This window comes from Bombina bombina, chromosome 2 (genome assembly GCF_027579735.1).
Source record: "Bombina bombina isolate aBomBom1 chromosome 2, aBomBom1.pri, whole genome shotgun sequence".
In the NCBI taxonomy this organism is placed as follows: domain Eukaryota; kingdom Metazoa; phylum Chordata; class Amphibia; order Anura; family Bombinatoridae; genus Bombina; species Bombina bombina.
The window spans coordinates 679,792,393-679,818,098 of NC_069500.1; the positions used below are offsets into that span (position 1 = coordinate 679,792,393).

Genomic DNA, 25,706 nt, shown 5'->3' on the forward strand with positions numbered 1-25,706 from the left:
GATCAGTGAGGTTGGGGGCTAAGGGGGATCCTACACAGAAGCATATGTAAATATGCTAAAACAAAATGCACAAAAATGCACAAATTTTCCTTTTATTTTAGTACTGGCAGAGTTTCTGCCAGTACTTAAGATGGCGGGGACATTTGTGGGGTAGGGGAGGGAAGAGAGATGTTTGGGAGGGATCAGGGGGTCTGATGTTTCAGGTGGGAGGCTGATCTCTACACTAAAGCTAAAATTAACCCTTCAAGCTCCCTACAAGCTACCTAATTAACCCCTTCACTGCTAGCCATAATACACGTGTGATGCGCAGCGCCATTTAGTAGCATTCTAATTACCAAAAAGCAACGCCAAAGTCATATATGTCTGCTATTTCTGAACAAAGGGGATCCCAGAGAAGCATTTACAACCATTTGTGCCATAATTGCACAAGCTGTTTGTAAATGATTTCAGTGACAAACCTAAAATTGTGAAAAATGTAATGTTTTTTTTAATTTGATCGCATTTGGCGGTGAAATGGTGGCATGAAATATACCAAAATGGGCCTAGATCAATACTTGGGGTTGTCTACTACACTACACTAAAGCTAAAAATACCCCAAAAAGCTCCTTACATGCTCCCTAATTAACCCCTTCACTGCTGGGCATAATACACGTGTGGTGCGCAGTGGCATTTAGCGGCCTTCTAATTACCAAAAAGCAATGCCAAAGCCAAAAAAAAAATATATATATGTCAATGGATATTCAGGGATTCCTGAAAGATATCAGTGTCCCAATGTAACTAGCGCTAATTTTGAAAAAAATATGTTTTGAAAATAGCAAAGTGCTACTTGTATTTATGGCCCTATAAGTTACAAAAAAAGCAAAGAAGATGTAAACATTGGGTATTTCTAAACTCAGGACAAAATTTAGAAACTATTTAGCATGGGTGTTTTTTGGTGGTTGTAGATATGTAACAGATTTTGGGGTTCAAAGTTAGAAAAAGTGTGTTTTTTTCCATTTTTCCTCATATTTTATAATTTTTTTTATAGTAAATGATAAGATATGATGAAAATAATGGTATTTTTAGAAAGTCCATTTAATGGCGAGAAAAACGGTATATAATATGTGTGGGTACAGTAAATGAGTAAGAGGAAAATTTCAGCTAAACACAAACACTGCAGAAATGTAAAAATAGCCTTGGTCCCAAACGGACAGAAAATGGAAAAGTGCTCTGGTCACTAAGGGGTTAATGGTTGACTTATGGGCATTGTGTGACACTATGGGCATTCAAAGAAAAACGATATATAACATTTTTTATTTCCGACATTCATATGTTTGTTTACTGGTGCATTTGAGGGGTTGTGGGGCATTAGCTGTTTAAACTAAGGTGTGAAACCGCTTTCCATGCGGTTGTGTTTGGGCCTACTTCGGCATCGACCTCAAGGGGCTTGGCCTATTTTTGCGCGCTCAGATGCGCACTTCCTTCAGGCTAGGCAGCAGCAAGCAGTAACTCCGGTGGCTCCTGGACTGTGCAAGCTGGTCTAAAGTGTTGGAAAGTTATTTCGAAGTACCCTGGGGGCAGGTAGGCACCACGGCAGAGCTGTGGCGAGGTGCAGAGGGTATTTTTTGTTTATAAAATGACTAAATCTTGATAATAGTACTTTAGAGCCTTATTTCTGCCCTTGCTTCAGGGTGCAGTAATTTTTGGATAAACCAACGATTTTAGGTTAAATTTTGAGATAATTTAACGTTATTTGATCATTTTGGAAAAATAGTTCACTTTTTCCTCTTCTTAAAGGCGCAGTACACGTTTTTTCTAAAGTTTATTTCTCTTGTAAGGTGTATCCAGTCCACGGGTTCATCCATTACTTGTGGGATATTCTCCTTCCCAACAGGAAGTTGCAAGAGGACACCCACAGCAGAGCTATATAGCTCCTCCCCTAACTGCCACCCCCAGTCATTCTCTTGCAACTCTCGACAAGAAAGGAAGTATCAAGAGATATGTGGTGACTTAGTGTAGTTTTACCTTCAATCAAGAGTTTGTTATTTTTAAACGGTACCAGCGTTGTACTGTTTTACTCTCAGGCAGAAATTAGAAGAAGAATTCTGCCTGGAGGTTTGATGATCTTAGCGGTTTGTAACTAAGGTCCATTGCTGTTCTCACACATAACTGAAGAATATGGGAAAACTTCAGTTGGGGGAACGGTCTGCAGATTACCTGCTTTGAGGTATGTTCAGTATTTTTATTTCTAGAGAGATGAATAAGTTCTAGAAAATGCTGACAGAGCCTTGTGTATTTGAGGTAAGCCTAATGCAGTGATTTAACAGCGACTGGGATCATGCTTACAAAACAGGGTAATACTCATGTTAATAATCATATTACTTAGTGACAAAACGTTTACATGATTTTATAAATAGGACGTTTTTTCTCTGAGGGATATAAGTCTTTATTTGGGGCCTAGTTTCCACATGGCTAGTCAGATACTCCTAGGAGTATTTTCTTAAGGCCCCTCTGGCAGCCAGTACATGGTGGGAGGGGCCTATATTAGTGCTCTAACTGCGCAGTTTTAATTCAGACTTAGACATCCAGCTTCCCTAGAGGAGTCCTCTGACATCTGAGGACCATTTCAAAGGCGTTATTTCTGCACAAAATCGTTTTTGAGGGCAGTTAGGAGCCTCAGCAGAGCTGTGGCTAGGTGCTCAATTGACTTTTAACGTTTTTTAACGTTTTTCAATCCAATTTGGGGCCTAAGGGGTTAATCATCCATTTGCAAGTGGGTGCAATGTTGCTTTAGTCCCTTACACACACTGTAAAAATTTCAAAGACTTTACTGTATTTTTACACTGTTTTGCAGTTTAAGTGCTAGTTTTTTTCTCTTAAAGGCACAGTAACGCAGTAACGTTTTTGTTTAATTTTTGTTTCACCTTTATTAAAGTGTTTTCCAAGCTTGCTTGTCTCATTACTAGTCTGTTTAACATGTCTGACATAGAGGAAACACCTTGTTCAATATGTTTGGAAGCCATGGTGGAACCCCCTCTTAGAATGTGTACCAAATGTACTGATATTTCTATAAACTATAAAGACCATATTATGGCGCTTAAAGATTTATCTCCAGGGGATTCTCTGACAGAAAAGAGGGAGATTATGCCATCTAGCTCTCCCCATGTGTCAGAACCTATAACTCCCGCTCAAGTGACGCCAAGTACATCTAGCGCGTCTAATTCTTTTACCTTACAGGACATGGCAGCAGTTATGAATGCTACCCTCTCAGAGGTATTCTCCAAACTGCCAGGGTTACAAGGAAAGCGGGACAGTTTTGGGGCTAGAACTAATACAGAGCTTTCTGACGCTTTAATGCCTGTGTCCGATATACCCTCACAATGCTCAGAAGCCGAGGCAGGTGAGCTTCTATCTGTGGGTGACATTTCAGACTCAGGGAAGGCGTTACTTCAGTCTGATTCTGAAATGACAGCATTTAAATTTAAGCTTGAACACCTCCGCTTATTGCTTAGGGAGGTTTTAGCGACCCGGGATGACTGTGACCCCATTGCGGTTCCAGAGAAATTGTGTAAAATGGACAAATACTTTGCAGTGCCTGTTTACACTGATGTTTTTCCAGTCCCTAAGAGGTTTTTGGAAATTATTACTAAGGAATGGGATAGACCAGGTGTGCCGTTCTCTCCCCCTCCTGCTTTCAAAAAGATGTTTCCCATAGATGCCGCCATACGGACTTGTGGCAGACGGTTCCTAAGGTGGAGGGAGCAGTCTCTACCCTAGCTAAGCGTACAACTATCCCCGTCGAGGACAGTTGTGCTTTCCTAGATCCTATGGATAAAAAATTGGAGGGTCTCCATAAGAAAATTTTTATACATCAAGGTTTTATTCTCCAGCCTCTTGCATGCATTGCCCCAGTTACTGCTGCAGCGGCTTTTTGGTTTGAGTCTCTTGAGGAGGCTCTACAGGTGGAGACCCCACTAGACTATATTCTAGACAGGATTAAAGCTCTTAAGTTAGCTAACTCCTTTATTTCTGACGCCATTTTTCATTTAGCCAAGCTAACGGCTAAGAATTCAGGTTTTGCCATTTTGGCGCTATGGCTTAAGTCCTGGTCAGCAGACGTTACTTCAAAGTCTAAGCTTCTTAACATCCCCTTCAAGGGACAGACCCTATTCGGGTCTGGTCTGAAGGAGATCATTTCTGATATTACTGGAGGAAAAGGTCACGCCCTTCCTCAGGATAGGTCCAATAAGTTAAGGACCAAACAGAATAATTTTCGTTCCTTTCGAAACTTCAAGAGTGGCGCAGCTTCAGTTTCCTCTAATGCAAAACAAGAGGGAAATTTCGCCCAGTCCAAACCAGTCTGGAGACCTAACCAGGCTTGGAACAAGGGGAAGCAGGCCAAGAAACCTGCGGCTGCCTCTAAGACAGCATGAAGGAGTAGCCCCCGATCCGGGACCGGATCTAGTAGGGGGCAGACTTTCCCTCTTCACCCAGGCTTGGGCAAGAGACGTCCAGGATCCCTGGGCATTAGAGATTGTTTCCCAGGGATATCTTCTGGACTTCAAAGCTTCATCTCCCAAGGGGAGATTTCATCTCTCACAATTATCTGTAAACCAGATAAAGAGAGAGGCATTCTTACGTTGTGTTCAAGACCTACTGGTTATGGGGAGTGATCCACCCAGTTCCAAGGGAGGAACAGGGGCTGGGCTTCTATTCAAATCTGTTTATAGTTCCCAAAAAGAGGGAACTTTCAGACCAATCTTGGATCTTAAGATCCTAAACAAATTTCTCAGGGTCCCATCCTTCAAGATGGAGACTATCCGAACCATCCTCCCTATGATCCAGGAGGGTCAATATATGACTACCGTGGACTTAAAGGATGCTTATCTCCACATTCCGATTCACAAAGATCATCATCAGTTCCTCAGGTTCGCCTTCTTAGACAGGCATTACCAGTTTGTGGCTCTTCCCTTCGGGTTAGCCACGGCACCAAGAATCTTTACGAAGGTTCTAGGGTCCCTACTGGCGGTTCTAAGACCACGGGGCATAGCAGTGGCTCCTTACCTAGACGACATTCTGATACAGGCGTCGACTTTTCAAAACGCCAAGTCCCATACGGACATTGTTCTGGCCTTTCTGAGGTCTCACGGGTGGAAGGTGAACGAAGAAAAGAGTTCTCTCTCCCCTCTCACAAGAGTTTCCTTCCTAGGAACACTGATAGATTCAGTAGAAATCTGACAGAGGTCAGATTATCAAAGCTTCTAACTTCGTGCCGTGCTCTTCATTCCACTTCTCGGCCGTCAGTGGCTTAGTGTATGGAAGTAATCGGCCTAATGGTAGCGGCAATGGACATAGTTCCGTTTGCCCGCCTACATCTCAAACCACTGCAACTTTGCATGCTCAATCAGTGGAATGGGGACTACACAGATTTGTCCCCTCTGCTAAATCTGGATCAAGAGACCAGGGATTATCTTCTCTGGTGGTTATCTCGGGTCCATCTGTCCAGGGGAATGAGTTTCCGTAGGCCAGAGTGGACTATAGTGACTACAGATGCCAGCCTTCTGGGCTGAGGCGCGGTCTGGAACTCCCTGAAGGCTCAGGGTTCATGGACTCAGGAGGAAGCTCTCCTTCCGATAAACATCCTGGAACTGAGAGCGATATTCAATGCTCTTCAGGCTTGGCCTCATCTAGCTGTGGTCAGGTTCATCAGATTTCAGTCGGACAATATCACGACTGTAGCCTATATCAACCATCAGGGGGGAACAAGAAGCCCCCTGGCAATGTTGGAGGTTTCAAAGATAATTCTATGGGCAGAGGTTCATTCTTGCCATCTCTCAGCTATCCATATCCCAGGAGTAGAGAACTGGGAGGCGGATTTTCTAAGTCGGCAGACTTTTCATCCGGGGGAGTGGGAGCTCCATCCGGAGGTATTTGCCCAGCTGATTCAACTATGGGGCAAACCAGAACTGGATCTGATGGCATCTCGTCAGAACGCCAAGCTTCCTTGTTACGGGTCCAGGTCAAGGGATCCCCAGGCAGCGCTGATAGATGCTCTAGCAGCGCCCTGATCCTTCAGCCTGGCTTATGTGTCCCCACCATTTCCTCTCCTCCCTCGTCTGATTGCCAAGATCAAGCAGGACAGAGCTTCGGTGATTTTGATAGTACCTGCGTGGCCACGCAGGACTTGGTATGCAGATCTGGTGGACATGTCATCCCTTCCACCATGGTCTCTGCCGCTGAGGCAGGACCTTCTACTCCAAGGTCCATTCAAACATCCAAATCTAATTTCTCTGCGGCTGACTGCTTGGAGATTGAACGCTTGATTTTGTCAAAACGTGGTTTCTCCGAGTCGGTCATTTATATTTTAATTCAGGCTCGAAAGCCTGTCACCAGGAGGTTACTCATGGAGTAAAGTCAGGATTCCTAGGATATTATCCTTTCTCCAAGAAGGATTGGAGAAGGGATTGTCAGCTAGTTCGTTAAAGGGACAGATTTCTGCTCTGTCCTTCTACACAAGCGTCTGGCAGATGTTCCAGACGTTCAGGCATTTTGTCAGGCTTTAGTTAGAATCAAGCCTGTGTTTAAACCTGTTGCTCCACCATGGAGTTTAAATTTAGTTCTTAAAGTTCTTCAAGGGGTTCCGTTTGAACCTCTGCATTCCATAGATATCAAGCTTTTATGTTGGAAACTTCTGTTTTTGGTAGCTATCTCTTCGGCTCGTAGAGTTTCAGAGTTATCTGCCTTACAGTGTGATTCCCCTTATCTGATCTTCCATGCAGATAAGGTAGTTTTGCGTATCAAACCTGGGTTTCTTCCTAAGGTGGTATCTAATAAGAATATCAATCAGGAGATTGTTGTTCCGTCACTGTGTCCTAATCCTTCTTCAAAGAAGGATCGTCTATTACACAATCTTGACGTGGTTCGTGCTTTAAAGTTTTATTTACAAGCTACTAAGGATTTTCGTCAAACATCTGCATTGTTTGTTGTCTACTCTGGACAGAGGAGAGTCCAAAAGGCTTCGGCATCTTCTCTTTCTTTTTGGCTGAGAAGCATAATCCGTTTAGCTTATGAGACTGCTGGCCAGCAGCCTCCTGAAAGAATTAAAGCTCATTCCACTAGAGCGGTAGCTTCCATATGGGCTTTTAAAAATGAGGCCTCTGTTGAACAGATTTGTAAGGCGGCGACTTGGTCTTCGCTTCATACTTTTTCTAAATTCTACAAATTTGATACTTTTGCTTCCTCGGAGGCTATTTTTGGGAGAAAGGTCTTGCAGGCAGTGGTGCCTTCCGTTTAAGTTCCTGCCTTGTCCCTCCCTTGATCCGTGTCCTAAAGCTTTGGTATTGGTATCCCTCAAGTAATGGATGAACCCGTGGACTGGATACACCTTACAAGAGAAAACAAAATTCATGCTTACCTGATAAATTTCTTTCTCTTGTGGTGTATGCAGTCCACGGCCCGTCCTGTCACTTTAAGGCAGGTGTTTTTTATTTTTAAACTACAGTCACCACTGCACCCTATAGTTTCTCCTTTTTCTTGCTGGTCTTCGGTCGAATGATTGGGGGTGGCAGTTAGGGGAGGAGCTATATAGACAGCTCTGCTGTGGGTGTCCTCTTGCAACTTCCTGTTGGGAAGGAGAATATCCCACAAGTAATGGATGAACCCGTGGACTGGATACACCACAAGAGAAAGAAATTTATCAGGTAAGTATAAATTTTGTTTTTATGCAATAAATAAGTGTTTAAACGACTTTTTGTGGTATTACTAGTCTGTTCAACATGTCTGACATTGAGGATTCTCATTGTTCTATGTGTTTAGAAGCTATTGTGCAACCCCCTCTAACATTGTGTAACTCTTGTACTGAAAGAGCCTTACATTGTAAAGACCATATATTAGCTCAAGAAAGTGTGCCTAAGGATGATTCTCAGTCTGAAGAGAATCAGGATATGCCATCCAATTCTCCCCAAGTGTCACAACCTTTAATGCCCACACAAGCGACACCAAGTACTTCTAGTGCGTCTAATTCTTTTACTCTGCAGGAGATGGCTGCAGTTATGTCAACTACCCTTACAGAGGTATTGTCTAAATTACCAGTGTTTCAGGGTAAACGCAGTAGGTCAGGTATTAATGTAAATACTGAATCCTCTGATGCTTTATTAGCTATTTCCGATGTACCCTCACAGTGTTCTGAGTTGGGGGTCAGGGAATTACTGTCTGAGGGTGAAATTTCTGATTCAGGGAATGTTTTACCTCAGACAGATTCGGATGCTATGTCATTTAAATTTAAGCTTGAACACCTCCGCCTGTTACTTAGTGAGGTTTTAGCGACTCTGGATGATTGTGATCCTATTGTGATTCCTCCAGAGAAATTGTGTAAAATGGATAAATATTTGGAAGTACCTATTTACACTGATGTTTTTCCGGGTTCCTAAGAGAATTTCAGAAATTATTAGAAAGGAATGGGATAGCCCAGGTATACCGTTTTCTCCCCTCCTAATGTTAAGAAAATGTTTCCCATATCGGATACCATTCAGGACTCATGGCAAACGGTCCCTAAGGTAGAGGGAGCCTCTACCCTAGCTAAGCGTACTACTATACCCATTGAGGATAGTTGTGCTTTCAAAGACCATATGGATAAGAAATTAGAGGGTCTAATAAAGAAATTATTTGTTAATCAGGGTTTTCTTTTACAACCTACGGCTTGCATTGTTCCAGTAACTACTGCAGCAGCTTTTTGGTTTGAGGGTCTAGAAGAGTCTCTTAAGGTTGAGACTCCATTAGATGACATCTTAGATAGAATTAAGGCTCTTAAGCTAGCTAATTCTTTTATTACTGATGCTGCTTTTCAAATTGCTAAATTAGCGGCAAAGAATGCAGGATTTGCTATTTTAGCATGTAGAGCATTCTGGCTCAAATCTTGGTCTGCTGATGTGTCATCAAAACATAAGCTTTTAGCTATTCCCTTTAAAGGTAAGACCCTTTTCGGGCCAGAATTGAAATCATTTCTGATATTACAGGAGGAAAAGGCCATGCCTTACCTCAGGATAAGTCGGTTAAAATGAGGGGTAAACAGAATAATTTTCATTCCTTTCGGAACTTTAAAGGAGGACCCCCCGCTTCTTCTTCTTCCTCAAAGCAGGAAGGGAATTTTACCCAATCTAAGTCAGTCTGGAGACCCAATCAGAACTGGAATAAGAGTAAACAATATAAAAAGCCCGCTACTGCTCCTAAGACAGCATGAAGGGGGGGGCCCCGATCCGGGACTGGATCTAGTAGGGGGCAGACTTTCTTTTTTTGCTCAGGCTTGGGCAAGAGATGTTCAGGATCCCTGGACACTAGAAATAGTGACCCACGGTTATCAATTGGAATTCAGGGACTTTCTTTCAAAGTTATCTGCAAACCAGATAAAAAGAGAGGCATTCTTACGCTGTGTAAAAGACCTTTCTACTATGGGAGTGATTTGTCCAGTTCCAAAATTGGAACAGGGACAGGGGTTTTACTCAAACCTATTTGTGGTTCCAAAAAAAGAGGGAACTTTCAGACCCATCTTAGACCTCAAGTGTCTAAACAAATTTCTAAGAGTTCCATCATTCAAGATGGAGACAATACGAACAATTTTACCAATGATCCACGAGGGTCAATATATGACTACCGTGGACTTGATGGATGCTTACCTTCATATTCCAATTCACAAGGATCATCATCGGTTTCTAAGGTTTGCCTTCTTGGACAAACATTATCAGTTTGTGGCTCTTCCTTTCGGGTTAGCCACAGCACCCAGAATCTTCACAAAGGTTCTAGGGTATCTTTTGGTGGTTCTCAGACCGCGAGGAATAGCAGTGGCGCCTTATCTGGACGATATTCTTATTCAAGCGTCGACATATCATCTGATAAAATCTCACAAGGACACTGTGTTGTCTTTTCTGAAAACTCACGGCTGGAAGGTGAACATAGAGAAGAGTTCACCTTTCCCACAGACAAGGGTTCCTTTCTTGGTAACTCTGATAGACTCGGTAGCGATGAAAATATTTTTGACGGAGGTCAGAAAATCAAAGATTCTAAATACTTGCCGAGCACTTCAGTCCATTCCTCGGCCATCAGTGGCTCAGTGTATGGAGGTAATTGGATTAATGGTAGCGGCAATGGACATAGTTCCGTTTGCTCGCTTTCATCTCAGACCACTGCAGCTGTGGATGCTCGGACAGTGGAATGGGGATTATGCGGATTTATCTCCTCAGATAAATCTGGATCAAGAGACCAGAAACTCTCTTCTTTGGTGGTTGTCGCCGGATCATCTGTCCCAAGGGACTTGTTTCCGCAGACCCTCGTGGGTGATAGTGACAACAGATGCCAGCCTTTTGGGCTGGGGTGCAGTTTGGAACTCCCTGAAGGCTCAGGGTGTTTGGACTCAAGTGGAGTCTCTACTTCCCATCAATATTCTGGTACTGAGAGCAATATTCAATGCGCTTCAGGCGTGGCCTCAGTTGGCTTCGACCAAATTCATCAGATTCCAGTCGGACAACATCACGACTGTGGCATATATCAATCATCAGGGGGGAACAAGGAGTTCCTTAGCGATGATAGAAGTATCCAAGATAATCCGTTGGGTGGAGGCCCACTCTTGTCATCTGTCAGCGATCTACATCCCAGGAGTAGAGAACTGGGAAGTGGATTTTCTAAGTCGACAGACTTTTTATCCGGGGGAGTGGGAACTTCACCCGGAGGTATTTGCCTCATTGATTTTCAGATGGGGCAGACCGGAATTGGATCTGATGGCATCTCGACGGAATGCCAAGCTTCCAAAATACGGATCCCGGTCAAGGGATCCTCAGGCCGAACTGATAGATGCCTTGGCAGTACCTTGGTTGTTCAGCCTAGCTAATGTGTTTCCACCGTTTCCTCTCCTCCCACGCGTGATTACTGGAATCAAACAGGAGAGAGCTTCAGTGATCCTAATAGCGCCTGCGTGGCCACGCAGGACTTGGTATGCGGATCTAGTGGACATGTCCTCTCTGCCACCGTGAAAACTTCCATTGAAACAGGACCTTCTCATTCAAGGTCCTTTCCAACATCCAAATCTAATTTCTCTGCAGCTGACTGTGTGGAGATTGAACGCTTGATTCTATCGAAGCGAGGATTCTCTGATTTGGTCATCAATACTTTGATACAGACTAGAAAGCCTGTCACTAGAAAAATCTATCATAAGATATGACGTAAATATCTTTATTGGTGTGAATCCAAGGGTTACTCATGGAGTAAAGTTAGGATTCCCAGGATTTTGTCTTTTCTCCAAGAAGGATTGGAGAAAGGGTTATCAGCGAGTTCCTTAAAGGGACAAATTTCAGCTTTGTCAATTCTGTTTCACAAACGTTTGGCAAATGTGCCAGATGTTCAGTCTTTTTGTCAGGCTCTATCTAGAATTAAGCCTTTATTTAGACCCATTACTCCTCCCTGGAGTTTGAATGTAGTTCTTCGAGTTCTTCAAGGGGTTCCGTTTGAACCCATGCATTCCATGGATATCAAATTGTTATCTTGGAAAGTTCTGTTTTTAGTTGCTATTTCTTCTGCTCGAAGAGTTTCTGAGCTTTCAGCACTACAGTGTGATTCTCCTTATCTAATTTTTCATTCTGATAAGGTGGTGTTACGTACCAAACCTGGATTTCTTCCTAAGGTTGTTTCAAATAAGAATATTAATCAGGAAATTGTTGTGCCTTCCTTGTGTCCTAACCCTTCTTCTAAGAAGGAGCGTCTGTTACATAACTTGGACGTGGTCCGTGCCTTAAAGTTTTACTTGCAGGCAACTAAGGATTTCCGTCAATCACCTTCATTATTCATTGTTTATTCTGGAAAGCGTAGGGGTCAGAAAGCTACGGCTACCTCTCTTTCTTTTTGGCTGAGAAGTATCATCCGCCTGGCATATGAGACTGCTGGACAGCAGCCTCCTGAAAGAATTAAGGCTCATTCTACTAGGTTTGTGGCTTCCACATGGGCTTTTAAAAACGATGCATCTGTTGAACAGATTTGTAAAGCTGTGACTTGGTCGTCCCTTCACACTTTTTCCAAATTTTCCAAATTTGATACTTTTGCTTCTTCTGAGGCTATTTTTGGGAGAAAGGTTCTTCAAGCAGTGGTGCCTTCTGTTTAGGTTCCTGTCTTGTCCCTCCCTTTCATCAGTGTCCTGTTGCTTTGGTATTGGTTTCCCACAAGTAAGGATGAAATCCGTGGACTTGTCATATCTTTATAAAAGTAAATTTATGCTTACCTGATAAATTAATTTATTTTACGATATGACGAGTCCACGGCCCACCCTGTTCTTTTTAAAACAGTTTTTCTTTATATTTTTTGTAAACTTCAGTCACCTCTGCACCTTTTAGCCTTTCCTTTTCTCTTCCTATACCTTCGGCCGAATGACTGAGGGTGGAGGGGAAGGGAGGGGCTATATATACAGCTCTGCTGTGGTGCTCTTTGCCACTTTCTGTTAGCAGGAGGTTAATATCCCACAAGTAAGGATGAAATCCGTGGACTCATTATATTGTAAAAGAAATTATCAGGTAAGCATAAATTTACTTTTTCACTTATATTGGGCTTTGGTATGCAGACAGATAATATAAAGAAGCATGCATGTGTATGCAGAAAGTGATAAAATAAGATCTAATTTCCCTGGAAGCTCAACCTATTTTAATGGTTTGTGGTTTCAAAGAACAAAATCAGCTATTTTATATACAAAATTAAACCTAAAGCAGCAATGTTTCATACATATTATACTCTGCAGCTGGTATAAAATTATTGGAAGCACATTAAGGAAAAAACAATTTTACAGTACAGTGTCCCTTGTATTTATTTCAGTTAAGATTAAAAGTTTTTTTGTTATAAATACATTGGTTTGTAGAAATACTGCTGAGATGTTTGCATGCACACACATTGTCCTCTCTCACAGGTGCTTAGTGTTGCCTGTGATAATGTGTGACATCACTGGTCCTTAGAGCGTGCACACAAATGCATTTTATACCATAGCTAGCCTTGTTGTCTACGGACTAATAGGCAAATGGTGGGTGGGCTTTGGCTGTAGATGAACAATTGTTATAAAAAATAATTTGTTTAAAAGCATTTAGACTTGGCTGATATGTTATTCTGCAGCCTTGTAATTACAGGGTATTTACTGTCCCTATAAAAGAAACATTTCTGGAAAACACTCTGTGTATATTACAACAAAAATCTCTTCTATTCATATTTGAAATGGACTGCTCTGTGTTTCAAATACAGCTTTGTGCCTTTAGTATGTCTAAGGTTCTAGTTATGTATATGCCAACGAGACCCAGGCCTAGAGCTGCAAATGTGAAGTAGCAAATGAGCAAGGGCTTAAAGGGACACTCAAGTCAAAATAAACTTTTATGAGAGAATTCAGTTTTAAGACACTTTCCAATTTACTTCAATTATCAAATTTTGTACAGTCTTTTTATATGCACACTTACTGAGTAACAAGATCCTACTGAGCATGTGCACAAGCTCACAGGGTACACGTATACTAGTCTGTGACTGGCTAATGTCTGTCACATGATACAGAGGGTCAGAAGATGGGAGGGGAAAAAATCTACTGCTTATTTGAAATTCAGAGTAAGTGCTATGGCATTGTCTTTTTATTATGCACTTGTTAATTATTCAATTCTACTGCATTTAGTGGTCCTTTAAGTCTGTAGAAAATCTAAATGCACCATTGCCTTAGTGAGGCAATGCAGAATAAATGCATTGAGCAAAGATTAGAAAAAAACAAGTATTTTCTTAATTCACACTCTGCTTCTAGTGGATTGGGTACATGAATGGTACACTCACTGATGGGTTGCTCGTTTCATTTTGTTCTTCCAGAGGCCTTTGACAATGAATACCAGCTTGCTTACGCAAATCTGCCCCCTGATCTGCTCGGCAAAATTCAGAAAACCGATGTGCCCCCAAGTAAGTGCGTCAGCTGCTGCAGGAATATCTTTGGAGCTCCCCTGATATAAAAGTGGTTGCCATCCTCTGAGTTTTGGGAATAATAAAGTTTCTTCATGATACCCAAGATATAAGCGCCTATATTCAAACTCAAGAATGAGGAGCTTTCAACTACTTCCTCCTCGATTGTGGTCTTTTATCTACACTTTGTCAGTCCAGCAATTCAATGAAAGACATTGGACGTGGCTTTTTTTTACCTAGGCTAATTTGTAGCACTTTATTAGTGTCTTACTCTGTGACAGAAGGTTTTGCACTTGTAAATATAATCTGCCTCAAAGTGTGAATTGACTCATGAACACTACAGCAAAACTCTGACAACAATCTTGTAAAAAGGATATTGTCTTTTTGTCATTTGTACATTGTAATTTGCATTCATGTGCAGAACCATTGACTGGAAAACACAAACCAGTGGATTAGATGCAAGACCTGGGGCTATCTAGGGCCTCAGTGTAGCAGGATTGACAATGCATTGAAATAGACTTTGCTGCAATATCCAGTAGGCCTTACTGTTAAAGACTGTGCCTTATAGTATAACTATGTTCACAATGTATGTTTTCTATAGATGCTTGACATATAGCTGTCTTCTGTTAGCTCCATGCAGTGCTTATTTGTAGGCCAAGCATTATTTTTAACAGTAAAACACATACCTGTATGACAATCTTCCTAATTGTAACTAGAAATCTGTAGCATTTACATCATTGATCGGGACTTTTGCAGATATGGCTGTAAAACCACAACCAATATAAAGACTTTGTAACCAAATAAGAGTGCTTTTTACTGGTTGTATAAGGATATTATTTCCATGTATATTGTACAACGTAGCTCTAAATTAAGGTAGTTAATTGTAACATGCTGTAATGCAGTTGTAAATATGTGATCGTTTATTAGATGAGTGCTGTACACCTGAGATTTCAGAAAAGTCTTAAAGGGATACTGTCATGCAGTACAAAGCTGGGATATTTGAAGAGGTTAAATATGCATTTTCCTGCATTGACTTAATATTGCATAGTTTCAAAGTTTGCTGACATGTTTTAGACTGTTCATGCATAGTAATCCTAGCTATATGGCATTTATACTAAGGCTATCTAGTGTGCTTATCTCACATTCATCTACTGTTAAAGTTATGTCAAGTTGTGGTTTAGTATAGGTGAAATACTATATATATATATATATATATATATATATATATATATCATAAAGGAAATTAGACTGCTGTATAAATTCTAATAGGGTGGCATTAGGTGAGGGTGAGTGTTTTGCAAAACATTAGATTTTGTTTTTGTTAACTTCCCTTTATCAACTGTAACATTTGAATATTGAATGTGACATTTCAATATTACATTTTAACTGTTCACTTGTTTTATTATTAAAGGGATATTCCAGCCAAAATTGGAAACCACGTGGGTGCATTTGGGTATAGAACAGAAGCAATTTTGTAATATACATGTATTAGCAAAAATGATTCTAATAAAAGCTATAGTTGTTTCAAAAGTGTATTTTAATATGCACCGTGCACCAGCATTTTAAACACAGCACTTTCTTAGAGAGCCTAAGGTACTTGTACCATCTGGTAATGACTCAATTTGTCAATTGCTGACATGATACAAGCCCCAATGATTATCTGAGCAGCTGCATTATTTAAAATGTGGGTGCAGTGACAATATCTAGCTATGCTTCGCATGCACATGCAGAGAAAAATGTTAACACTAAAACAGTGATAACTTTTATTAGAAGTATTTTTGCCAATACATCTATATTGCAAATATGTTTCTATTCAAAGATGAAATAAATCTATGTGCATTTACATTTTAACTGGAATGTCCCTTTAACATTTGATTGTTGACTCTCATAGGCTTCATTTAATCTGTGTTTTAAAACAACATTCATTCTAAAGAAACCTTCACCCTATCATTTGAATGGCAAAATATAAATGTTTGCCAGTTCCTAGGCTTTATACAACTAGTCTAAACACTTATCTGATTTTACTCAAAAAGGAAATTAAAACAAATCAAATCTAAAGCTACCATCTCTCCTCCATCTTGTTTTATGTGTCTCACATGGGAAATTTCCTGCACATTAAAGGGATATAGTTTTTTGGGGGGGGTTTTAAGTGGGTTTCAGTTTTTTTAATTGATGTTCCTGCCCTAATAAAACTATTTATGCTACATACTTGTGGAAGATTGTCAAGGTCCACTAACAGATCTGTGGAAATTGTCCTTTTAAGACATATTTAGGGCAAGTGGCGTGCTATGGTTTGCACACATGAGATATCAGGTTTTTGTGGTCGCTTGCACTCCAGTTAAATTCTGCCCGTATTTGCGAACGCGTGAGCGCAATCCCAACTTACGCTAGAATGATTACCGCAACTTCAGAGCTCTGGTTAACTGTTACGTGAGCCAAGTCAAAAGTGTTACAAAACATATCAAAAATACATTTAAAATTACAATTACACTCATATTAACACTATCTAATAGAGAGAAAAAAAACAGGCCATAAGTACTTTTACATAGGAATCCATAGGAACACGTATGTATATAAATATATATGCATATATTTCAATACTTATGTATTTCTGTATATATTTTTCAGACATATATACACATATAAATACAGATATACATATGTAATATGTATAGAAATACATACAAGTCTCATTGTAATCCTGCGCTCGTGTTAGCGCGAGCTGGCAGTTATTTTTTTTTTCTTCACTTTTTTTTTTTATCTACTAGGAACTACGATCCTGCGTTTGAACTGCGCAAACTCTTTTTCTGCTCGAGGATGCGACCGCAAAATATTTACTTGCGACCTGTAATACGTGCGCAACTAGTAAGTTAACAGCAGATAAAGCCCTCGCGGGAGAGCTGTATTCATAATCTAGCCCTTAGTTGCTCCTCTTTCGTATCCCCAATTATGCTTTAATGCCTTCTTAATCACATAATCATCTTGTGTGTGTGAGAAAAACTCAATACACTACAAGGCAGAATCATGGTTTAATTCTGTGAAAATTTCCGATTTTTTTTTTTTCTTCAACTACTTATGCTTGTAGGAAAACATTTTTGTTCAGCAGTCAGACATTATGAGTTACAATTACTCAGATTGCTACCATTTTATTGCTTGGTTTACTTTGTTCAGTGGAAGCAATTTACGTGAATTATTAATGCTTTAACTGAACCATAATAAATGCACTACAATAACCTTCAGTTTTATAACAATATCCACTACAGGAGCAGCTTCAGGGGAAGTGTTTGGTCCTGCTGCCATCAAGCTCAGATAGTAAGAATTAAACTCTCAAGCAGAAAGAAATACAAAAAATAAAAGGTTGCTTGATTAAATACATTTCATTTTCATGGAAGATGGTCGTATAGAAAGAAGAAAAAAGAACCTAGGTATTGTAAGACCGAATTAATCAAACTGGTGTACGTTTAGTCTTATGACATAGCTCATTGTAACTTTTTGTTACATATTGTGTCCTGGTAATATACTTGCCCATTGATAGACTGTATGATCTGGAGGGCTAGATACATCTACTAGGAAGCCATTTATAGCCTAATGTAATCCTTTAAATTGTAATATAAATGCACAATCGCAAAGTGCCTTTTCATAATATAAATTCTATACTCAAATATTTTTTATTTACTTTTTTTTCAGCTTCATTGTATTTTGATCTCTGGTTATAGTGCACAAATTGTCACATCAAGGTTTAATTACTGTTATATACTCTCACTGAATCATACAATTATACTATTACCTTTTACTTGTGTTCTGCTGGTTGCATTAATGATATTGCACTACTAGCGTGTCAGCTTCTGACAGCCTTGCAAGACTGGCACTGTTTAATTTTACTGCTCCATTTTTTCCTCATCTCAATTTTTAATTTAAAATAGATCAATTACTGACATTTTACTGCACAGTCAATACTGTTTCTGTAGGTCCCAAAATATTCATAACTATTAAATATAGTAATCTTATAGCCGCATAATCTCACACAGCTCTGTTTAATCAGAGTAATAATCAAAACATGCATCATGTGTCCCTAAGGTATATATATCCCTTTTATAAAGCAAGTTATGAAGTCTTGTAGTTGAGGTATGACATACACCAAAAATCACACAAATCTCTCTATTACAATAGTTTATTAACATGATGATTTTGAAAGAAATCTATTTATATAAAAAAAAGAAAATAGTGCATCTATTGGGAATGCTCATATACTATTGAGTTTGAATGTGAAGGTCCTGTTACATTGCCGTCCATAATATATAATAATGAGGTTTTACATAAACATAAGTCTTATGTTGACATTCCATACAAGAGTGACAGGAGTGAATTATTTAAGGTTGTTAGTATCTAACACATTTAGGTCTATTGCAATAGGGGGAAAATTACTCTGGGAATTTAAAAAGGAAAAAAGGCTACTAAATTAGTTCAAATTACTTTATATCAATAAATTAACTTAGTTCAAATGTATAAGTTTTTACTTTGTATCTTAGTAGCATGATTGGAGGGGGGGTTGGTTGGTATTTTTTTCAACATAGTCTCTCCCTGATTATTTTAGAACTCATCTGTCTAATAATGTTACAAATTCTGACAGTGTGGTCATTTTTGTTTTGTAACCCTATAAATATAAAATTATTAGTGTGTCTACATGTTACAATGTTTAGAAAATTATGGTGAACAACTCTGGCTCCCCAGATGTTTTGGAACTTCATTTCCCATGTTATTCAGCCAAAATGAGTCTGAGCATCATGGGAAATGTAGTTCCAAAACATCTGGGTTGCAAGGTTTATTACCAGCTCGTGTGTGACGTGATCTCTAAAACAAAAGCACTATTTTTTTCATTATTTTATTAAATCTAAGACCACTTTACAATCTATATAGTACAGAAATACGAATGCACATTATAGATTCTGTTTATTGCACAGAAATGAATCCTTAACTGTGAAGGGTTCTACAGTTGATGGGAAGGTGCCTTATCAATATATGACTGTACATATGCAAATTGAATTAAAAAGATCCTGTAATTCATGCAGTTTATAGAAAGGTTAATAGATCAGTAGGTTTAAATACCTGTAAATAAGTTACCTGTTTCCTGCACATTTTCATTAGCAATGCAATGCATATTGCACTATTGTAAACTTTACTTCCTGTGCTTTTAGTTAAAATGTATTTGTTTGTTTTTGTGTACATTTGAGCAGTTCCGAAAATTCTAGGCTTTTGTTAATAGAATTTTATATAGAAATGTAAGATACATAGAAGTGCCTTATTCATGTTTCCTGGAAAAAAAAATAAAAAAGCTTGAACGTCACTATCGACTTGTTTGTTATTTTACGTACACATAATATCATGTACCACACTTCATTTTGTGAATACATTTTAAAAATCGAGTGTAAGTTATAAATAAGTTTGCAAGCATATTTTGTGTTGGAAGGTTGACTAAAAGTTTTTTTTCTACCCCAGACTTCCTTGACGAGGTTCAACATAACTTTTTTTTTTTTTTTACAGATATTCATTTAATATGTAAAGCACACAGGAACAAAGATGCATTCAACAGAACTCTGATAAATTGCAAATTATTATAGAAATTATTGCAATAGAAAATGTTGTTGAGCAATTTTATCTTTTTTTTTTTTTTTCAACTTCTTTTTCAAAAAGAAAACAATAGGTGAAATATACAAACACTTTTTCATAACAAAAATTGCAGCTTTAGCTTACAGCGTTCCATACATTATGACAGTTATCCTGAATGTCTATTGAACACTTCTCTGTTCCTTAAAAAAAAAAATTTCCTTTTCCACTTCTTGCCCCATCCTACACAGTACTTCGTATTAATCAAAATAAAACACACATAAGGAAAATAAGGAAAACACGGAGGAGAATGAATACAAGCTAGTAATGAAATGGTTTTCAGTTCCATGCAAGTAAGTATAATAAAAATCAGTTTATATTATCTCTCAGTCTTGCTTGTACAGCCAATAATGTGGCAAAAACCCTTCTACTACTAAAGTAATGAAGGGTAGAGCGTTTGTTATCGGGGAGATAAATTGTAATTGAATTGACCGAGGCGATGATAAAATGAGTGTCTTCCATTTGGAAAAAAAAGATCTAAATTGTTTTGCTGAAGTTGGCTTCAAATCTTGCAATTCAATAGTCATTTGTAATTTTATACAATCTACGAATTCAGCCAGTCCAGGGGCACCGAGGGACCTCCATCTTTTGAATATCAAAGAGCGCGCAGCCAGAATGGCCATGTTTATCAGTCTTTGTTCTCCGGGTTCTGTCCTGCCTTTCAATAAGAAAAGACTATGAAATAATGTCATCTGGAAATTCTCATGTACACATTTATTTACCCAGTAGTTTACCTTGGCCCAGTATTGCTTAATTTTAGGGCAATACCACAGGCAGTGTGTCAGGTCTGCTCTCTCCTTATGACATTTAAAGCAATTACTGGTTTGTTTTCCTTTTGCCCATTTACTCATTCTATCTGGCGTTAAATAATAATTGTTTATAACTTTCACTTGCGATTCTCTCCAACTAATTAGTGTCGTCGCTTTTTCTGCAAGATCTATACTATTTTGCAGGTCTTTAATTTGGATTGTTGGAAAATATTTAGCTATCTTATCCTTAAGTTTATTAATATGTTCTACTCCAGTTTTTGTTAGTAGGGATTTATACCAGTATGATATTGATTGTTTACCTGTTTTATATAGTTTAACCCCAGAATCTATTTCCGGTTTATTCCAGTCATATCCATATAAAGATATTTTTTGGAGCAGGTAGTTGCGTATTTGAAGATATGCATAAAAGTCTTTTGGTGAAGCCCTATATAATTGTCTCAATTCCTGGAATGTATATATTAATCTCGAATCTTCGTGTTTTAGCTGAACTAAGTTTATCAATCCACTGTCACCCCATTTCCTAAATACGTTATTTTCTATACCTGGAGTAAAATCCAGTATACCTATAATAGGAAGGTATCGAGAGATCTGATAGGAGTACTCCATTGATTTTAAGTACTTCTGCCAGGCTTGTGCTATATTTGCAATTGTACTCAGAGAACTAATGTTACTTGGTAATTTATTATATGGATAGTGTAGTATCACTTTTAGATTGAATGGCTTTACTAACTCAGTTTCTGTTTCGTAATATGTAACATAGTTGGCTTCTGTGATCCAATCAACCCCAAACTTAACTAATGTCACCCAGTTGTAATATTGTAAGTTAGGAAGTGAGAGTCCCCCAAATTTCTTTGCTTGTGTGAGCTTCTCTATAGACATAGAGTGTCTTTTTATCCCCCAAATAAATTTAGCACATGAGGTGTTATATCTGATTATATCTTTCTTTAAAATAAATAGTGGTAAATTTTGTAATAAAAAGATTATTCGGGGGAAGAAAATTGTTTTTAAGAGCATTATTTTTGCCGAAAGTGAGAAATAATGGATATTCCATCTTTTCATATCAGTAATCAGTTTATCGAAGAGTTTGTCATAGTTGAGATGGTACCAACATCTGGGATCCCTTCCTAAACTAATTCCGAGATAATGTATATAATCTACTTCTTTAAATAAATGTTTTGAGTAGCTCTTTGTAGTTTTATTTATCCATAGTATTTCAGATTTGTTTGAATTTATTTTATAACCTGAGAATTGGCTGTAACATCGAATTATTTCTAGAATTTTTGGGATGGTAATATTTGTGTTTTGTAAAAATAAAATTATATCATCTGCATATAATGAAATAACCAGATTTTGGTTCCCTAACTTGATGCCATCTATTTCATTTCTTAGACTGACAGCTAAGGGTTCCAATGCTAAGTTAAATAGCAGAGGTGACAGTGGGCAACCTTGCCGTGTCCCTCTGTAGAGCCTGACATATTGTGTTAACTCCCCATTAACTAGCAGTTGTGAACGTGGCTTATCATAAATTAGTCTGAGGAATTTGACCAAGTTTCCAGTAAATCCAAAGTTAGTAAGTGATGTAAACATGTGATCCCATACTATAGAATCAAATGCTTTTTCGGCATCGATTGTTAATAGGGCAAGGTCTGGTATTCTCTTTTTATTGGGATGTTGTAATTTGTTGAAATAATGTTCAAAAGTTAAAAGTACTCTGCGAGTGTTACGAACTACGTTTCTACCTGGCATAAAGCCTGACTGGTCTTCGTGGATTATATCACCCACCACTTTTTTCATTCTGTCTGCTATGATAGACATACAGATCTTATAATCATTATTTAATAATGATATGGGTCGATAAGACCCCATGTCTTCAGGAGGTTTCCCTTTTTTATGTATCAAGGTTATTGTTGAGTCTGAAAAATATGGTGATTTCATTTCATTCTGGGAATAATAGGTGTTAAAGAGCTTTGTTAATATGGGTGTGATGTCATCTTTTGTAATTTTATAGAATTCTGCAGTAAGACCGTCTGGTCCTGGTGCCTTATTTATCTTAGCTTTGTTAATTGCTATCTCCACCTCTACTTTTGAAATGGGTATGTTAAGTTGTTGCAAAGTTTCCGCTGATATTTGCGGAAGCTTTATTTTTTGCCAAAATAATGTTTTTTCGTGGTCATCAGTGGGTGTCTCAGCATATAATTTTTTGTAGAAATTATAAAATGCATTATATATTTCTATGTTTTCTGTATGTATTTTTGTTCCTTCCTTTATTATTGTAATCATGTTCTTACTTTTTCTAAGCTTAATAATTTTCGCAAGATGTTTGGCGGATATCCCCTGGTGCCCCTGGTAAAAGGCTGTTGAGCAATTTTATCTTGGTCACCCTAGCTAATGTGCACCTGAGATACACCTTTTTTTTTAAAAAAAAAATGGATCTGAGTAAGGGCTGACTTTACACACTCTTTGCTTACACTAGACAACATGGAGTAAACTGCACTGCAATCTACACTGATCATACAGCAGTGACATTCCACAATAGCTACTCAATAAGTATTATTTCCATCAATAGACAGAAAAGCCTTATGAGGCAATGGGCACCCAAGAGAGATGTGCTTCAAAGATTAACAGGTAAAGGAATCCCTTCTGTGGCTTATTATGCCACAACATATTTTGTATATTTACTTGGTGCTCAGTTTATTTTCACTTTTTTTATTGTAAACCAAAGCCTAGAATATCAACTATGCCTCACAAAACGTGTCTTCAGTAGTATTTCTGCATAGAATGATGAGAAACTTTGCTTTGTAGCATTAGACAGATTTATGGAAGAATTTCTGAACAGAATTGACACATTGCAAATGTGACCTGGATGCTGATATCTTCAGACATAATTCAGTCTTTATAAAATACATTAACCTCTTAAGTCATTTCATACCTCTCTGATAGAGCGGTTTCTAGCTGTTTCTGGACATATGCTGCAAATGAATTAAGGAATGGTTCAAAAAATGTATGCTTACCTGATTAATTTCTTTCATAATGTGAGGGTCCATGAAACATCATGTGTGGGAAATAACCCTTGAGTATACTATGTGGCAGCTAAACATTACAACATACCAGAGCTTAAAATCCATCCCACTTACCCTGAATCCTCAGTCATACATATAGCCAACTAAAGAGAGGAAAGCAGGAAAAACAAAGAAAGGGAAGTGCAAAACAAGTACTACCGCCAAGTACGCATACATTTTGTTTCATCTGATGCTGAGAGTCAACAACACATCACATATGGAATCTTTACCCAAGTAGTGAAGTCCACAAGATCACTAAGGGGTGGTAACGTATACCTGTGGGTTTTTTATTTTTTATATTTATATAAATAACAATACTGATGCTGGGGCTCCATCCGTCTATTTATTTATTTTTTAATGGCTTGTATTGACTGTGTCCATTTATACGCTTCTCACTGGAACATTGACTTAATTATTGATGAACATTTTTAGTCTGCTATAAGTAGATAGTCTGACTACTGGCAGTCTACATTATACATTGCTAGACAGAGTTATGATGGTCATGCATATGTCTTGCAAACTATTGTTTTAATGTATTTTGTTTTGTATTTATATTTTCAAAATGTAATAAACTCATAAAAAGATGGCTAGAGCCAAAATCTGACCCTTAAGAGAAGTAGCTAACAAACCATATGATAAAAGTACGCCTGGTGACAATTTTCCTAACTTGAGTCAAAGTGCCAATAACCTTATCAGAAAGCACTAAGCGTTCATTCGCCAGGCCATCAGATTCAGAGTTTTTAGAACCTGATGGAAGAAAGGCCCTTAAGAAGATGCTTTTTGAGAGAAAGCTTCCCAGTCGGGCACAGACATTTAAATGAGATCCACAAACCAAATCCTGCTAGGCCACGCCCTGATCAGGATCATCCTGGATAGCAACACTCAAGGAGGAAAGATGTAAATTAGGTTAAAAAAAACAGAACCACTAGGCTATCTATTAGATCTGCCTGAGGATTCCAAGACCTGGCACAATATTGGGGCAGCTTGTGATTCAGGCAAGAGGGCATGAGATCTATCTCTGGCAAGCCCCAACATCTCACTATTTGGCCGAAAACCACCTGTTTCAGAGACCACTCTCCTGGTTGAAGATACTGGCAACTCAGAAAAAGCCTGTCTCCAAAATGTTTAGACCTGGCATGTGGATAGCTGATATCCTTAAACAGTAATGTTCTGATCAACTGATAATGTGGGGCACTTCATCACCTGGGAACTGTGGGTACTGTCTTAATGATTGATGTAGTCCATTGTTGTAAAATTGTTTGACTGGAAACAAAGAAGAGATTGCTGCTGGAGGACACACCAACACTAGAGAGCCCTGATGATTGTTCAGAGGTCAAGAAGGTTTATTGGTAACCTTGTCTACCAAGGAGACTGCGCTCTCTGAGACCCCAAGAATGCACTCTAATGTTGCCAGCTGGTGTCTGTTTAGATCACTACCCACACTGAATGATGAAAATATGCCCCCTGAACAAAGGAATGGTGAGTATGCTACCATTTAAGTGATTGCCTTGTTCTGTAATCTAACAGGATCCTCAGAGATAGATCCTCGTGGTCCCCGTTCCACTGATGCAGCATCTGCAATTGGAGGAACCAAAGATGAATTTGCATCTGAGACAGCAACCACAAATTTCCTGCACTGAGCAAAAGATTTAGAAGGATAGAGTTGAAGTTAAGCATAGACATGTTGCAACTTTAGTCTGTGCAATGTCCTTGAATTGATTATAGACCCCATAAACACACAGATCTGAGGAGTTAAGCAGCTCTTTGGAAGATTGATTTTCCAACTGTGAACAACCGCTTTAGTGTGAGACACAGCCAGATGAAAAGAGGGTGCTTGGAACAAAAGATCTACCAAGTATGGAACTACAGAGATTCCTTGAACTCGAACCACAGTCAGCAATACTTTTAGAACCCTGATAAATAATCTAGGTGCTGTTGCCAAATCAAATGTAAGAGCCACAAACTGATAAAAGCTTACATTTGCCAAATCAAATGTAAGAGCCACAAACTGATAAAAGCAAATCTCAGAAACATGATCGCTGTGAATTTGGGATATGTAAATAAGCATCTTTTAAGTCTATGGAAGACATAAATTAACCCTCCTGCACTAAAGGAAGTAAAGTGTGAATTATTTCCATCTTGAAAGTAGAATCTTTCAGGAATTTGTTCAAGATAGACTGGAAAGATCCTTCCTTTTCTGGTACTATAAAGAGATTGGAGTAAAACCCATAATTTATTTCTGAAGCTGGAACTGGAGCAATAACTAACACAAGCCAGAAAGGCTTGG

General features: G+C 38.7%; 1 protein-coding gene across 1 annotated transcript in view; it reads left to right on the forward strand.

Moving 5' to 3' along the window:
* DENND4C (DENN domain containing 4C) overlaps positions 1-19,270 on the forward strand; it is a 474,079-nt gene extending 454,809 nt beyond the window's left edge. The window contains 1 exon segment of the mRNA XM_053702651.1: positions 13,840-19,270. Coding sequence (XP_053558626.1) covers positions 13,840-13,976 — 137 coding nt within the window. The 3' untranslated portion in view covers positions 13,977-19,270.
* Positions 19,271-25,706: the final 6,436 nt, after the last annotated feature.